General features: G+C 42.3%; 1 protein-coding gene across 1 annotated transcript in view; it reads right to left on the minus strand.

The window, feature by feature from the left end:
• LOC138598296 (polycomb group RING finger protein 3) overlaps positions 1–18603 on the minus strand; it is a 68242-nt gene that overhangs the window by 10454 nt on the left and 39185 nt on the right. Inside the window, exons 4-7 of the mRNA XM_069670054.1 lie at positions 17164–17260; positions 12200–12255; positions 11820–11927; positions 3801–3889 (exon numbers count right to left, since the gene is read on the minus strand). Of these exons, the coding sequence (XP_069526155.1) occupies positions 3801–3889; positions 11820–11927; positions 12200–12255; positions 17164–17260 (350 nt within the window). The remainder of the gene's footprint in view (positions 1–3800; positions 3890–11819; positions 11928–12199; positions 12256–17163; positions 17261–18603) is intronic.

Below are 18603 nucleotides of genomic sequence, written 5' to 3' on the forward strand. Positions count from 1 at the left end.
TCACGCAGAGAAAGCTTATCACTATTTTATGGGCTCATTACAGAATACCAGCAGACATGTTGCCTCAGACCTGCAAGCATTGTGTTTTTAAAGTCTGTGTGTACAAGAAAGTATCGAGTTTGGATGAATCAGGCTTTGAGAATTCAAGGCGCGATTAATAATTCAGAACAAAGTTGCGTTCTCCAATTTCTCAGAAGTAGCCCAAAATAGCTGTAGTTTATTACATTTACAAAACCTTTCCTCAGCCCACGGAGGCTGAAGGTGACCTCGTCCTCAGATCTCTCACCTCATCAGTAAACTCTGCTACCTCATGCTTTGCTTTTTGAGTAGGTTCCTCTGATTAATTGTGGCTCTATTCTTATCCTTCTTCTTGTTGTATTTTGGTGTGTCGCTGCTTTTTTAGTCCCACTCGCACTCTAATGACGCAAGGTTAAACTCTGAAAGGTCGCCAGAAGACAGCAGGGAAGTGTTCTGGAAGTCAGCCATTTTTTTATTTGTAGCTAAACAGCTTCAGTGACACCTCTTTGAGGGGTTTGGCAGCTTTCCGGGACCATCTTGCCCCTTATTTCCCTTCTTATTGATTGCAACCGCTGTCATCATCCCTCTAGACTTCTTTCTCTTTTCTTTGCTTTTGCTGAAATCTGTCACACAGTCTTCTCTCTTCACCACTCCCAGCCTTTCCTATACAGTTTAATATTTCATTATCGTATCTTTCTACAATCAGGGCTGGATGCTGAACCCTGGACATGAAAAGGCTTTGAAGGCTCTTCAGCACAGCATTAAAGCAGTTGAACTTGTCTTTTAACTGCTTTACAACTGACTGAAAGTCAGTGTAGGTGAACAGAGAAGTGGTATACCTCACTGTAGACATAGGCGATAAAGATCATGCAGTTTTATATCTATGTTAACGATACAGCACCGCCTTAAAAGTGTATGCATTGTTGTATCGCCCAAACCTACTTGTCACTAAAGCATTTCTCGATGATCCAAATGATTCCTAATAACTCCATATTAAAAGGTGGGACATCTGCAGCTGCACAATCTAAGGATAATCTTCAGGCAATCTTCTCCAGGTGTCTTTCTAGGTTACCTGTGTTGTGCAAAGGTCCTTTGCTGCCTCCCATTTTGACATAGACCAAGAGGTTAATGGAAGGATTTTACAACTCTGTGAGGTTATCACAGCAGCAAATCCTTTTTATCCTCAATCTAGATGAGTCTGATGGTGACAACAGAAGAGCTCCTCTCGTGTTTCTGCAGGGAATGTGTGCTTACATGCATTGGACCAGTTAGGGCAGTGCATTGCCTGATGTCGCAGCATTCAATTCACCTTTTTGTCCAGAATATGACTGTGACCATGACCGTTTTGCAGTTATTAGAAGTTCGCTCTTGGAGATGAGTGTGCCTATTTTCAAACTGGGTATTGATAACCCATCGCAGGAAAGAGGAAGCAACAACATATCATAAGCGATAGTCATCACTGGAAATATTGCATTTATGTTCATTTTACGTATTAAATGTTTAAAGAAGCTTCCTCAAATCAAGTCAGATGCTTCAGGTAAGTCATGATGCATCTGTGAGGTCTGTTGCGATTGCATATCACGATACACATTTCCACGTTTTTTTTTTTATGTGCAAATGAAAAATGCATCCTGTGTCTTATTCCCTCACAGTCCTCTCATCTGTTCTAACGAGACACACACATTTCCTCTTCTTACTCCTAACTCACACGACCCCTCCATCATTAATCCCTGAGAATTACATTATACATTTTCTAACACCTCACCAGCCTGCAAGGTGACTTGTTTTCATCAGCAGGGCTTTTCTCCATCGCAATCGGGTAAATCTCACATTTTCATCACTCATCTTGTATTCCTCGGCTCTCTCCCTCCCTCCCTCCCTCCGCCTCCTCCTCCACCTCCTCAGTGACATTTGACATGACTGTATTCAGCTCACACCGGCTGCCATATTAGCTATTCTGAGCGCATTTCTGCACCGGTGCTGAAAATCCAAAGGGCACGATCTTCACCCTCACTGGGGCAGGCTGCCTACCCGACATGGCAGTAAAGTGCTGGTTGTTTGGAGACTATGGGCTTGTCACTGCTTTTTTCCATCTTAAAAACAACTAAAATGCTGCTGAAGTAATTTTCTTCAGACCTTCCCACATCGCAGGGAAGACTCCCTGTGTTTCTTGTTGCGTCTGTCCAGCACAACAATAACTCCTCTCTCTGTCTGCATTATTAATGTCATTTTGCAGGGCGTGAGATTGGGCCAGAATACAAATGAAATCAAGAAAACCCATTTAAATTTTGAATGTGTTCAGCGGCTGGCAGTGCTGTGGCGCTGCGGTGTCTACACAAATCAAACAGCCCAAACACCAAAGACAAAAGAAGGCAGTAATTGTAAAACAGCCCGCTAAATCACATGGGGGGGCTCTTACATAAAGGCAATAATTGATGTGCAGGCTTTTAAGGCAATTGTACCCACAATTATCACCAACAGTATTTTTTCCTTTAGTGCTTTTGTTCCTGACAGTCTGCTTTGTAACCTGTAATTATTTCATCTAGTTTGCCTCCTCTAATCTCTGCTTAAAGGAAAAACAATGTGTACAGCCTTCCAAGTTTCTATGTAGATTATAAAACTGGTTTATTATGAAAGAGAGGTTGACCTAAATTACAATTAAAAAACATTCTCACTTTCCTCTTGTGGTGTATAAACCATGCAGATAGTTTTTGTTCTTCGATGTCGAAGTGATATTTCTGAATCTATACCATTCATATTAGGAATAACACTATATTTGTGGCGCTCGCACAGTTAAAAGACCAGCTCCAGTCATGTTTTAAGACATATAAAACGCTGTGCTTGAAATAATAAATTGTGTCTGATATGTTTTTTCTGCAAAATACGTTTAATTACCTTGTAAAAATCCTCCCAAAGCACCTTCTCCTTCTCCCTCATTAAAAATTCTGCAGAGTCCCCGCCCTCTATGCAAATTTACAACCACCCACATCACAAATCAACACATCTCTGCCATCATTTAGTGGCAGCTAGCTTGAAATGTAGTAATTAGTAGTAGTAACGTTAATGTTAGTAGTGAGTAGTGAGTTTGCAAAAATTACGACCGTTACAGCTGGCTGGTTGCACATAATGATATGCATAGCGTCACCCCGTCCATTAATTGGATTGGCTCCTTAGGTTTGTGACGTCTCAAACCTGCCAATCTGAAAACGTGTTGTTCAGCCTGTCCTTGGTGCACTGCAGTTTAAAAGCAGACAGGCCCAGCCATGGAGATGACTGCTGATGTTGTCCCTGATATGTCTTGTAGCACATGAAGAACACCACATGGAGATGTTTACAAGGTTAAACACTGGACTTTCACTGGAGGGGGTCTTTAAAAAACAATGTCCCTGTTACCTTGAATAATCCTCTGACCTCACTGTTAACAGTTTTGTAAAGCCATAATACACTTTTTTTTTATAGATAACCCTGCGTTTTTTCTGACTAAGTCCACTACATCAGGACTGCAGCTGTGCAAGAGGAGGCAGCAGTTTTTTGTAAGTCCTCATGTATGTTTGAAATTAGTTTTAAGGTTTATAGGGACCATCTTTGGTGGGTAGAAAATATCTTTGGAGCATTAAAACAGGCATTGCACTGGGAAAGACGCAGGCATCTTAAAACCTGCACAAAGAAAATAAAGACCATCTTCCTGTTTACCTTTTTCTATAGTGGTCGTCATTTTAAGAGGAGCTGGAGAGAGGAAATGAGAAGCATAAGTCTCTGTGTATCAGTTTGTGAGGGCTTACCTGCTCGTCGCTACGGTGATAGTCGTTGTCCTCTTCTGGTTTCTCCTCTCCTGCCTCCTTATGAGCCGTCTCCTCTGATTTTGTATCTCCTGTGCAGAAAACACAAAAGGGGGGGGGAGCATTTAGCTGCTATGTTGTAAATTCTCATAAAGGTTTCTCTTGTGTAAAGTTAATAGACATTTAATTTTCTTAAACTGTATCTACATGTTTCTGTTCTTCCTGCAATCGAGCAGCATGTTTCTATTATCTTTCTCATTGACTTTATTCAGGAGGCTTCGGCTAACGCTGACGACGTCTGTTGAAACCCGACTTGTCAGAAGCAGGTGAAACTGGCATGTTTGTGTCTCTGCAGGCTTTAAACCGCCTGTGCCTGTTGGAGCGTAAAAACACCTCCTGCAGAGGTTCATTTATAAGGCAATTACATGTCCGAGGGTGTCGGAGCGTTTACACGACGTATCCGCTGTCTGAGCACGTTTTTTAACAGGGCAACTTCTTACCAGAAAAAAAAAACGCAGGCGTTCTCCATGCTGATTAGTCTACATGAGAGCTGGAATGAGCACACAAGTTTTTGCCATTTTTGCCTCTTTTCACACAAAAAAAGGCAGCAGATCAGGAGGATCTTAGAGAGAGCAGCAATCTCCGGTGAGCAGACGGTAAAAGAGGAAGAAAGAGGTTTTTATTCACAGTTTGTGCTGCTGGGGTTTGTGTTAAGTATGATGCAAGAAAGGTAAGGCACTGTTTAATAAAACACCTCACACAGCTTTGGGTTTGGAGCTGGAGGAAGCCTGAATCGCACGGTCACGCACTCTAGTCGATTAACATCTTGGTACTTAACATTTGTTGGAAGGGGGATGGATTTAAAAGAAAACAAAACGCATTTGATTTGTTTTAATTCACTAAATGTTTTCTGCAACATGAAGGTGACTTTGACTATTTCCTCCAGAGAAATCCAAAAAAGACAGTAAACAGCATCATCCACAACAGAGACTCGATGAAACATGCACTGAAGCAACCTGTATATAAATGACCTGGTTTACTTAATTGCAGTAATGGATTAAAAGGAAAACAATAGTGTCAGTAGTTGTGAAATAAGTTTTACAAAGTTGTTGCTGATGAATTTTCCGTTGTGACTTTCATTTCGTCATCTTGCCATCTACATGCAGCCGAAATGTTTGACTGAGCAGACTGTCAGACAAACATGTATGCAGACACTCAGTCTAGTTTACTATCCTAGCGGTGTGTGCATCAGCTTGGTACAGAATCTGTTCCTTACGTTGAAGCTCTAAGTACATCCCTGTATCCAAAGTCATAAAGAGGAGGAGGAGGAGGAGGAGAGGGAGAAAAAGGAGGAGGAAGAGGAGAAGGATAAGAAAAACGAGGAGAAAGGGGAAGAAGAAGGAGGAGGAAAGGGAGAAGGAGGAGTAGGAAAAGGAGAAGAAGGAGGAGAAGAAGAAGGAGAAGAAGAAGGAGAAGAAGAAGAAGTAGGAGAAGAAGAAGAAGAAGGACATGCGCCTCGAGCAGTTGGGGGATTCGGTGGTCAAAGGCACCTCGACAGTGCCCAGGAAATGACACAGCACCTTTCCAGCTACCAGCCTCAATTCCCATGCTTGGTCTGTACCAGGGCTAGAACTTGCTACCCTCCGGTTCCAAGTCTCTACAGACTGAGCTACCGTCTACCCCAAACTGTGACAAATCAGTATTTTGGTTTCAGTGTCGTGCTGCCATGCTGCAGAGACTTTCTAGAGACTTCTCGATGTTATACCAACATTTAAACCCCTGTGAAGAAGCTGCTACTTAGATATCCCAGACAGGCATGGTTATACATTTCTTTATTGTTCTTACTTGTTGGCTGTAATACTATAGCTCTATTGAATTTTAAGACATGAAACTAAGTTATGAAAGAAAAAATTGCCGTGCTGTGACAATATTGCTTCACAGATATGTATTGCTTTTCTGTAACCTTTTAAAAACAAAGAAAATCGGTCTATTCTTCCAGGATTCAGCGGATGTAATAACATGGTGGGTGGGTATGTGTGTGCGTGCGTGTGCATGTGCGTGTGTGTGTGTATAAAGGACTGAGCTAGTTGACTCTAGCTCGGGCTGCAGATGGGATTGCGTTCACCTCTCTGTGACCATTTTCCATTCAGGTTAACTGTCACCACTTCCCCTGAGTATTAGAGGAAAAGGTCTGAGCTCACTGATGCTGTTGATGTTGCTCTCTGTGTTGCCCGGCTCTTACTGATTGCTTATCAAGAGGGGCCTTCTCTTATTGTTGTGGCTCACCTTGAGACATCCCTGGAGTACCTCAGTGACTCCAAACAGACACGAAGCCCCTGTTTGTGTTTGAGGAAATAGCACGATTGCTTCGGGCTGGGGGTTTTATTAAACAGAGCCGCCTGTCACTTGCAGAGTTTCCTTTTGCTCACTTACTGCAATCTTTAAAATACAATCAAATCTAAATAGCACAATGACAATATAGCTACATTGGGAATAAGCAGTGTGTGGGAGTTTATATGGTCATAAAAGAGAAGAGTGCACTCTGCAGACTCGTCACAGCACCATGTCCTTCCATTGTCTTCCTTAAGTGCTCAGGAAAGCAGGCTGGTGGAAACTACGTTTTTGTTTTGCTACTTACAAGGAGAGCTCGGCCAAAAACTCATTCAGTGCAACTTTTAAATGTTAAGTGACCACTGGTTGCTGTCCCTTTGTAACACCAACAACAATTCTCATCTGCAGAGTGGCTGTGAAGTTAAGAGATAAATAGGAAGTGTTGTATTTTTCCAGAAACAGATATGCTGATATTTTTTCTCATTTTTTCCAGTTTCCCAAATATTGATGCACAGACCCTCAAGTCTTTCTTGTAGCTTAATTACCATCTTGTTACGCCTACTCTTATTATTTTGGATTTCCAACTGGCAGAACAGACAGAATGGTTCACTTAATTAGACCTATTTAGTTCCAATGCCTTTTACCACAGACATGCAAATATTTTGCATCCCTAGAAATATTTAGCTTGCAGATATAAAGATTTTCATGTAAATAAATGTCTGTTAAGTCACTATCTATCGCCGAATGAGGTAACACAATGATTGAGCCTATGGCCCACTGATGAAAGCCTATGCATTTGCATTATTACTGACTGGGTGTCTGTGGTGACAGTCACTGAAAAAATCACAAGCGGCGCCCAGTTAGTGAAACATTTTCCATCAGCCAGCAGTGGTTGGTCTGCCAGAGAGGGTAGGCGGAGCTAAGCGCCTACGAGTAAACAGTAATCTACTATGGCTGAACAAACAAAGAAAAGATGGATGACTACAGATACAACTTCAACAAGAAGTGAAAATCCAAAGAAAAAGAAACAAACTCGACGCTCAGATGAAGCAAACAGTCTAAAAAGGAAAGCGACCGTCAGCCAGGAAAATCAATAGTGACATGCAACACAGTCTGGATATCTTGGAAGTGTGCTCCCGCAATTACCGTTTATCGCCATAGGTGCCGCCAAAGAGAACGAAACTGAGATCTTCTAGATTACCACTTTGATGTTACAGACAGAAAAAATGGATTCCAATGGCGACGTGGCAAAACGTTTTGACTTTTAAAAGAATCATTCTCATTGATCTACATGTTCAGTAGTTCTAAACTATTTCAGCTTCTACATTAAATTGCTAAATGCACAATTTCTGAAAGACTCTCAGAAATATCAAGCCAAAGTGTGAAAGAGATGAGCTGGTCTGACGCTGATGTTTTTCTAGAATCCGCTAAAAACAAGACATGCTACCTGATGCCCATAGCACACTTTAAACGCACCATACAGTGCAGTAAGCAGGATGATTGGAAGGTGTAAATGAGGTACACATTTCTAAGCGCTTTAAGGATCTTCTGAGGGTTACAGAAATGCAATAATTAAACTTAAAGTAACTAAAAAGTTCCCTGTTTTATTGGACCTCATGTTAGCAACATTAACATTTCTGAGGCGCTGGCCTCTAAAGAATTAGAAGTCCTGCTCTGTCCTGTGTTGTTAGCAATGTGACAGAAATAGATTTATTCAACTCAGCTGGTAAGAGACGACCCTGGGGAAAGTTTTAATTTCTAAAGGGATTCAGTATAAATGAGCCTTTAATTAAATGTAATGCAGTTCAGCACGGCTGGCAGGGGCAACATTACCAGAGCGCCCGATGTCGCCTGTGGTTAGTGTCGTGTGATCTCTGTTTTACCCTGTGTTAAATTTGGTTTGCCATTCTTAAATGAGAGCTAATGAGCAGCATCCTTTTCCTCACAGTGGAGAGGAAGAGCGGATGTAAACACGTTTAAACTGCAAAAAGTTACTTTGAAGCCCCCGAGGTGAAGCTGTAAATACAAATGCTCACCGTGACTTGTATGAAATATTTGATTAGACTGTTTTGGCCTTGTTAGTGACACCGCCTGGCTCTGACAACAACAAACGACAGAACTTTAAGGCTGTGCTCCTACTGACTTTAATGAAGGAGAATATGCAAGTGATAAACGGTTTGGCCCTTACGTTTTGAGGATCAACTTTGTGTTAAAAGCATGCTACCACATTAGCTTCAGTTGAACTTGGAAACATGCTCGGACTAAGGATTGTTGTTATTGTTCCCATTTCCTGGAATGGACCATAGAATGGATATGTCATCGAGAAGGGATCACTGCTCGTCTCCTGAATAAAGCTGCACTTCAGACAGAAATCAGAGCCAATGCTTCATTCTTTAATCTGGTTTTACAAAGCATCTGTTCGTATCATATCAGCCTTGATGGCCGTTCCAAGAACCACCGACAGAAGCCGAGATTTTCATGCAAAACACCAAGGATATTTTACCCGAGTAAAAACCTTTGGGACTTTGATTTTCATCTGTTTTCAGACTTGAGTCAAATTATTCAGTCCAAAGAAAGGCTTGTTTCTTGAGTCAGGGGAGAGTCGTTACATAAAACATGAGAATCCTGCCAAATAATAAAATATGATATAATTTATCACAGCAGTAACCTTAAAGGAGAATTCCTGTATTTTTAAACCTCTGCCCTATATTTAAAAACATATTTGGGGGTCTGAATGACGAACAAGAACAAAACATTTTAAATTTGTTGATGCTTGGTTGCTTCAGCCAGCAGCTGCAACACAGGCTGTAACAGCTGATGCCTAATCAAAGTGTTTGTTTTTGCCACTAACAGGCTCATTTTATTACTTAAGAAAAATGGATAATGTCTGTAAGGACATGTTAAGGAGCAAGATCCTTTTAACCAGAAACAGCTGTTATATATCACTTATCTAAATCACTCTCTCTATTGACAAAAAACAAGCCCTTTTCCCTGCAGAGCAGAGGAGCAGCTGTTCAGTGAATTAGTTTGTATCATTATGTTGTGTTGGATCCAAGCCGACCCTTTAAAGCCTGAAAGTCACACCACAGGAGAAATAAAACACCCATTGAGGCAGCTGTAGACAAGCAACGCCTGTGTTTGCCATCAGGGATTAAGTTTCAGCCATGACGGTCTCGTGGCTGCTGGCCGAAGCAATCTACTGGAGCAATTCAAAACTATTTGTGCTCATTGGTCATTTAGACCCCAAAATGTGTAAAAAAAAAATTTGGACCATGTTTGAAAATAATGAAAGTACTCTACTACTAAATTTGAATACTGCTACTTTGGTCCATCTCGCATGGTAAAACCAAAGATTCATTGATTTCTGATTGGGTGGTAGGTGGAAGAAAATATCGATACAGAAATATATCGTCGTCCTGACTCTGGTGTCAAATATCGATATTTAATTTACAAATATTTAGCGCTCTAAACAGATTTCCCTGATTTTGACTCATAGCGTCACTACTTCATAACTCCTCGCGGTGGTACTTATGATATGGAGGAGGGTAACGTGAACGGAAATAAATTGGCAGAAGATATCATGATGTATTGTTATATGATTGTCTTGAAATATATCAGTTATTGCAGAATCGATATGATATTCTCGTTATCGTTGGCCATGTATAGCGTATGGTATGGCGCATCGTATCGTGAGTTACCCTGCGGATCCCACCCCCATTGGGTCATATTACCGTGTTTTTATGATGACAGGCCAACAGTATAGCGCACAGAGTTATTACTGAAGGCAAAGGTAGGCTGATGAGAGGAGATGAGAGGAGGAAGCTGGCCCTTTGAACCAGCTTTGAGGTGGACAGGACACCTGATTAATTTTCCCAAATGCACTCGAGCTTGACAGCTGCTTTCATGATTCACAAAACTCACAGTTATCAATTCACAGACAGAAATCTGTCAAAAGCTGGTAGAAAAAAAGCTTCAAATGCACAAAAACTCTTCATTGAACCAAGAGAGAAAACTTCCTGGTCAATGAAATAAAATGTAACTACACTGATTTCCTCAAGTGTTTGTCGAACATCAAAGAGTATTTCTATCACCATTCCCGGGGCTACAGACATCTTATTTGTTTGTGTCTTTTGGCAAACTGAACAGGAAAGAGGATCAAATGCATCCAAGGATTCACTGGGTTTCTATTTCTGTTGACGTCTGTGCAAATGATCCTTAAAAAGTGTGCGAGTAGGAACATGTATGCGTATTTGTGTGTTTGTGTGTGTGCTGTAGCCAAACCAGTCTTCAAGCGACGAGGCCCAGGAAGCCAGAGAGCACTTCCACTTCCATTTGAGCCTTAATTACCAAAATCAGAGAGTGGGGGATTAAGCGAGCGATTAGGCCTGCCAGCGTGACAGCCCTCTGGGCACACATTTACACCAGCGCCTTGGAAGCAGGCTGCGACTGAAAAGCCGTCGTGCACAACAAGCAGGCCGGGGACTCATTCTGATTGGCTAAATTGCCTTCATTTCTACTGCTTAATGGCTGCTGCTGTTACTTGTGGTCGTGCCTCTCATGTTACTAGTTATGAGTTGGGGGTTTGATTCCTTTATATAGTCCCCTGAGAAGAACAAGACACTGACACAGCCGAAGTGACGTCTTTTTTGAGAAGTTGTGCGACAAAACATTAAAGGTTCTTTGTCCAAATCATTGTGCCGAGCTACAAACACATGCTTTCAGGAGCCTCTCCCAGCAGGGGCCACTCACGCTGACCCACAGTGTCGTCTGCTTGGTGCCAACCTGCCATCGTTCCCTCCCTCAAACCAAAGCTGTGTCGTGTGCTAAACTGATTCTGCTGAACTTGTGTAGCTGTGCTGCTGACAGGACGGAAAGGACTGTTTTATTTATCTCCTTTTCAGAAGAGAGATGAGGGAAACTCTCCATTTAGAGCCATAAAACATCTTGATGGGGGATTACGATAACGTTTACATCAATAAAGATGAAAATTATAGACAATTTTACTCCTTATGGATAATCTAATTGCCTATAACACAGCAGAAATCCGCCAGGTCGTCTGCTGTTTTTTGCTTGCACGTGAAGTGAACAGCACGCCCACTTCCACTACAAAGCATTGTCTGAGCTGCCTGTGGAGAAAACCAATGTCTTCTTGTGGGGTGGAATCAGGTGGCATGAAAGCTGCGATCCTAAGATGAGGAAATTGTTGACTAAAGCTGGTAACAAAGCCTTTAGTGGCAGCTTGACTAGATGCCCCCCTCGGTGGTCCTCCTGTGTCGACTGAAAGGCATTTGCGGGACACTGATTTTTCACCTGAAACAGTGTTTTTATCCCAGCTTTGTATTCAACCACACATCATCTAGATGATGTTTTCCCTTTGAGTTTTTTCTTTAAATGTGTTGGTGATTTGTGTGATTAATCCCCCCAGCCAAGTTATCCCTCACTGCCTCCTGGAGGAACTGTACTCATTTCATGTTATTAAGGTCAACAAAACACCCATTTTGGGATGCTGTACCCCCATGTGTGTTTAGTACTAACTTAAGGTCGTATTAATCAAGCAACTAAAGCAAAAAGTGGTAGTTCTTATATTGACACAGGTGCTGCCCTCACTGGAAACTGAAACCAGAAACATACTGGCATTATTTGAGTGTTTATAAAACCAGAACACAGAAGTGAGCGTGGGAAAGATCGTACCGTTTCGCTGATCTAGATGAGTCTTCATGTTGCAAAGCTCTCCTTTAATGTCTCCTGGCACCTCCATCCCCAACTTCTGATAGAAATCTCTCTGCTTCTTTATCTCCGCTGCACAAGAGAAGGAGAGAGAGCAGAAAAAATCAGACATGGCAGTGTCTTTTTCTCAAGGTCACTGCTGTCACTTGGCCTTTGAAACTCAGTGGAGTGTGAGATGATGTGTGTGTGCACGGACACCTGCTTACTAAGGTCTATAAGGCCGGCAATAATACCATTTATTTCCAAGTGACGCTGCGGCGATTTGAATAAACATACAGAGAATAACTGGAAGTTAATTATTTAGCTCTTTTTCACAGCAAAGATAGAGGACACATGACACTCACCCTCTTGTAGTCCCGGTACCAATTTGTAGACAATGTCTTGCATTGTTCTGTCATGGCTGAAAAGAAGACATTGAGAAATTGATTAGTTACCCCGTTAGTAGATGAGAGTTAAAAGCTCACTGATTTATAAGTTAGATATATGGCATATCAAAAGCCTGCAGATGTTCTCTTTGTCTCTACACGAGCAGGAGGGTGTTTTTTTTGTTTATTCCACTGTATTTAATTTGGTAAGACAACACAACCAAAGAAATGCAGCGCAGGGGGGCCCAGAATGCTGCTTGGATGCAATGCAACCTGGTACATGTAGGCACTGCTGGCACATCTCTGCAAGCAGCAAAACTTGGCTTTCTGATGCAGTTTGGAACACATGGAGGAATGTTTTGCTGCCCTTCCTCATCATTTACAAGCAACACTGATTTGACTTCCACATAAAAAGTGGAAACAAATGCCTGTAATGATATGGACAAATATCATGCCCTGGATGACTCAGAACCTTCACCGACATGTTGCTTCATATTTTGGGACGGGTACCCTTCGACTGGTGCGAGAGTTTGAAAGGACAGCCAGGACAGAGGCTTATATGTCTAGCTCCGTCCACCAGTCAGTTTAGAACTGAAGGAGCATTTCGTATGATCGGTGAAACGTCTTCAAGAACTTCAACCAAGTCCAGTTGCCTTTTGGATTAAGCTTACAATGTCAAATGTTGAAGATAAACTGAATTCATTTGGATCTTTTCAACTGTCCTAACCTGAGGGGTTGTGAGATAACTACCTGGACAGGAGAGCAGGAATAACATTTCTGCTACGGTACCTTGTGTTCATTTGTCTCCTAAAATGCTACAGAAGTACTGAAATGAAGCAGTGTGAAAATCAGTGATGATTCTTTGTTTAAACTGTAGACACGTGTAACCTGTGACACCAGGATTCAGAGAGACGATGCTTTGTTTGATGTAGTTACACTTACAGATCTGTGACTGTTACAGCCGCTTCCCCGTGTGTCTCTGGAGGGCGTGTGTTTGTGTCTGGTGTGTGTGCTGTTGAGTTGTATGTGTGTGTCCTGCCCATCTGTGCTGCTGGTTGGAGAAGGCTGATTGGTAACCAACCCAGACCATCGCACCAATCAGAGAGGAGCAATCACCGCCTCGCCCTTAGAGAGTTTGGCCAGCTCGTTTTTGCGAGCAGCTTTTGATTGAGTTCCGCTCGCCAACGTGCCTCTCGTTGTGTATCCTTCACTGTTATCAGCTAGTTGTGCATTTGCTAAATACTAACAGTCATTATTGTTACTCTGAGTTAATGTTATTAGCTCTAGTTTGTGTCCTCTTTTAGCTGTAATTATTTATTGATTTGAGCAGCACCCACAGGTCCATTTTCAGTTCAGCCTCACTTCCTTTGTAAAACAATCCACACCTTCTTTGTTAATAAATTACCAACAACAACTGGTTTTATGTTGCGTCCCTTTCCCCTCACGAGCTGGGGATTAACACTGACAAAAATGTTCTACAAGACTGAAAAACTCAAATGCCCCCATCTAACAGAAGCCAGTGTAACGGCATATTCTCCGTCAGAGTGGTAAATAGTGAGACAGTGACGCAGGTGCACAGCGTGGGCTCCTCAGGTCTGCCATCACCTTGATGGCGCATTTTGACAACCAGCTGTTGAAGCCAGCAAATAGATGTGACATGTAGAGTTTGCAGTGTTATGGAAGAAAAACGCTCGTCTCCCCTGCTGCACACTGGGAGAGGCTTTAGCGGCTTGATGCTGGGGCTCGCTCCAAAAAGCAGCAAAACACTGACCCCTAGTGGAGAGACATGGTGCTATATTCTCACAGCCAAGACTGAAGGTTTAAACACTTATACTGATCTGTTCTGAACAAATGTGACAAAAATATTCTCTGTTAAAATCATGAGAAACCTCAGTGGTAGCCTTAGCATAGACATGAAAGTCTGTGCAGCTTATGTGGGGTTTGGATGACGGTCTGAAGAAAGGTGTTCAACAAGATCAAGACCTTGAGACTGTGAAGGCCAGTGTTTATAGCTCAAACCATATTGTTTAAACTATTGACTTAGCTGTAATGCATGTGTGGAAGCAACTTCATCTGTTGTTTTATACTGGCATTAAACCAGGTACCTGGAGGTACATTGTAACTGGACAAACGTAATCTTTGTTCCTTTGTATTCAGCTGAAAAACAAAGGAACAAATGTGTTGTTCTGATATGAAAACTTTGCATATTCATCATGTTGCAAAATCCACATAAAAAGGGGTTATTTTCTATGGGCGGCCATTGTGGTAATTGATCGTGTCCTTCATAAAATAGACGTGGGTCTCAATTAGCTTAACTCAATTAACTTAAAAGTCTTATGGTGGATTTACTGTCAGTTAATGTGTGCAATATTTTCTATGTTTACACGCTGAAGTAATCCCAATCTGTGGGGTTTTATTCCACTGATAAGCTCCCATACCAACTGTAGCTGCAGGGCCTCTAACTGTGCTTATATCAACTGTACTGTAACTAGCACACACTCGTGTGTACAGGCTGTGCTTTGCAGGCGTTTGGAATAATGCTAAGTATTATTTTTGTTGTTTTATTGTTATATCCATTTTAAGTATGTGAATAAATTGGATTAAACCCATCAAGGACTCCTCAGTACGAGAGACAAGATTAGCTCTGCTGTGAGGAGACGTCCGAGTGCGATTTCAAGTTCAATCTCAAACATCAACTTTGATCAATCTCCCTGATGGGCAGACGAGTTTATCTGTCATCTGTTGGGTGTTTTCCCTTCAAATTACTTGTGTTGTTTCCCATCAACTCCAATTTCCTGCAAACAATGAGGCAGCAAGCAGCTGCTGTGTGAGGAGCTAATGTGTTTGAAATGGAGCCTTTCCTCTAAAACAATGAGTGTGCAGACAGCGCAGTTTAGACGGTAATGACTAAATTGCTGGGACACATTAAGTTTGTGCGTCGCATTAATCAGCCATTAATGCACGAGCGCTCCGAGGGGAGGAGGAACAACAAAGGATGCAGTCTGGCAAAGTGAACTTCCTTAAACAAGCAGTCTTTACCTGACAAGAAAATCACTCCATGAGATTCATGGTTACAGGAAGTTTTTCTCTGTAAGTGGTTCATTATTTGGAAGAGGAGGGCAATTTTATTGTCATTTTTAAAATTCAGTTCTTAAAAAATACTGTGCTAATAATAATAAGAGTCATGCTTTGTGTCAAACTCTATCATGAGTGTGCTTAGTTTATCTAATATAATGTTTGCTTCTGAGGCTGCCGAATATATGTGAAAAAACTTTATGAATGTGCTTGTTATGATCCTCAGGTTCCAGTGTGTTTGTTTTGTTCTTTTTGCGGTGCAGTCCTCTAATCCAGGGGTTACCGGGCCGTAGGTTGTTCAGTGCCGGGCCATGAAACCCAACTGGTGTCTGTGACATTACAAACATACGAGGAGTCAGAACCGTCGAACGGTCTGTGTGAAGTGTGCAACAGCACAGGGCCTCGTGCTTCTAAAGACACTTCAAAAGTCGCCTAATTCAGCTGGAAAAAGTGCAGACCTGGCAACCCTGGCTTCGCATCCCATGAAACTTTGATCATGAAGCCTGATGCCCCTCTACAGCTCTGTGTTTATCAGTGACATATATGAACTACACAGCATATGGGCATGTGACAGCCTGTGGAGACGAAGTTTATACTTTAACTGTGTGCAGAAATACACACAGTCTGTCTCCTCCCCGCGCGGCATGATGACTCTGATAAACTACACGTGCATCCCCCAGGCCCGTCAAAAATATTGTTGATACTATTTGGTCCGTAGTCAAAAAGGTTGGGAACCCCTGCTCTCATCTATCAATTATGTCCATGCTAGGCTTCTTCGGAGGGATTTCCACCTGTGCAACGCCTCCAGACCGCCCACCTTCACCAGTCATCCAGTATTCCCCAGTTCCACCTTTCTCGATCCTTCTGCTTCTTCCACCAATTCCCCCCAGTGCATCTTCATAGGAGCCACTCTGTGCACTCGCCGGGGGGCAAACTGTGATTTTCAATTCGCTGAATGCTGTGTCTCTCGTTCTATATGTTAACTCGCTACTTGATAGTTAATTGTGTTAACTTTGATATTTGTATGAATTAAAAAGCCACCCCAGTGTGTGTTTTTACAAAGCGTTGCGGCGTCGCCGAAGCAAAACATACGTGAGGTGTAAACAAACAGTGTGCGCTTCACATACACACGCCGCTGTTCCGCCCTGCCGGCTGGGCTGTTTACACAGACACCGTTTCACCTCTGTTTCGCCTCTGTTACTACCTCCGGTGCCGGCTCAGAGGTGGAACCTAACAGAGGCGTAATAATCCCGTGAACTGGCAGTGTAAAAGGGGCTTCTGGTTCTCATGCACTGCTGTCCATTTTAACTCTGACAGCTTTATATAAGTGCAATGATAAATCAGTGGAGGCCTTCACAGGCTCACATGGAGCAACACAGAAGGATACCACTTAATGACATGCTGATGTGTCTTTCTTTATTGATCAACAATAACAACCTCGGTTTTAGCAGGAAGTCAGAATTGCATTTTTCCTTTTACTGGTATGTTAAGTTATGATACAGAACTGAGACTAATTAATTGGAAGTTTCTTGGAAAACTAAACGAACTAATGATGTCCTGAGTCGCATTTATCAATGAGCCATGTGTCTATCCCATAAAAACACAGACCACCCTCAGCAGACATTCGGGACTTCTGTCTCCTCCAGAAGAGCAGAAATAAAAAGCACAAAGGCTGGCAGCACTTTGTTCCTGGAGAGTTTATTCTTTACTGTCAGAGCTCGGCTGATGCTCCCAGAGGCAGCGAGCAGCTCCCTGCACACTGATGGAGCTCTGACAAAACAACAGTGTGTGTGTGTGTGTGTGTGTGCGCGCATGTGCACGCATAGGTGTGTGTCTGTAAGTGTGTGATCTGCAGCTCTCTCACTCACCCGATATACTGCAGTGGATGGCTCTGATGAATAACAATCCTACACGTGGGGCACGTGTTGTTTTCCTCCAGATACTTCACTAGGCAACTTCTACAGACTGGAGACACACACATACACACAAACAGACACACACATGGACACAGGGGAGAAGAGGTTACTCTCAAGGATACAGATTTATAAATAAAGCCATCAGGGCCAACAAGTGCACTGTGTATTACGCATGTTCAGATACACATTTCACATGACAAACCTTGCAGTAAATCTGTGTGACTGTGAATAAACAGTTATCTGGATTATCTGAGAGATACTCTGATCACAATCACTCCTGATGAGAAGAGGAAAGAGGAACTCAACCACACGTTCAGCATTTTAAAATCTCTCGTCATCACACTCTCAGCTCTTAGCTTGAAGAAGACATATACATCATATCACTGGTCATGTTGGCAGTTTTAGAACAGAGGTACAAAACACACCTTCTTTTTGAGGTAATGTAGAAACTGTCTAAAATACCTAATTTGTCCGATAGTGAGCTTTCCGTATTTTTACACTAAATATGTGGCCATCACATCTTGGTTTCTTCAACAACAAATGATGACGTGTGCAAGTGATAAAGCAAATATTGGGTTGTCAATTGTTGATCAATTTAAAACTGATTCTGACTGGTTAATTACAGCATTCCAAGGTCTGCTATCAGACCATCGCTATGAAGAACAGACCGACTTACAAAGGTTGCCACGATTGGCAGAGAGTATTTGGAGTGACTGCGTAGCCCCTTCCCCTCGTGGGATCGCACACATAAATGATTACATTTCCATCTAACATAGTCAGTTACACTCACAGTGAGAGTTGCGTCCATAGCAACGGTTAACTCTGTAGCCTTAGCTAGCTGGCCGCACTGTCACTCCAAACTTCTATGTACGAGCCAGATTCAGCAGGAGGTACCGGAATGATAAGTTGAAATATTGCAGGCTTATCTTACTCGCAGGTCAGGACACTGACTGATGCTAATGCTGTTGGTGGTTCGGCTAACTTGACTACAAGCTAGTGCATGAAGGCAGCCTGAGGTGAATGACGGTGAATGAGGATTGGTCGATTTCAGCGACCGCAATGTTCTACGTAGAAACCTGCAGCTGTTCTGAACGGCCCCGTTTCAGAGGCGACCTTTTTAAAAATGTAATTCTGGAAAAACACAGAATTATGCAGTTTTCACTTTTTCACTGTGAACAATAAACACCCAAAAACGTGAAACCCATGAATATATGAGAATAACCATTCAAAAGATACGGCCCCTTTAAGAAGCATCACCACAGAACTACAACCAACAATTATTTTACTAATTGATTTATTATAAATAAATTAAATGTTCGGTGTATAAACAGTCCCGATAAAAGTTCTAAATCCTGATCACAGTTTCACAGAGCCAAATGAAATATGACTGCT

The sequence above is a fragment of the Semicossyphus pulcher genome, unplaced genomic scaffold (assembly GCF_022749685.1).
Source record: "Semicossyphus pulcher isolate SPU_LCO1_2020_fin unplaced genomic scaffold, fSemPul1.0.p SCAF_2, whole genome shotgun sequence".
NCBI lineage: Eukaryota > Metazoa > Chordata > Actinopteri > Labriformes > Labridae > Semicossyphus > Semicossyphus pulcher.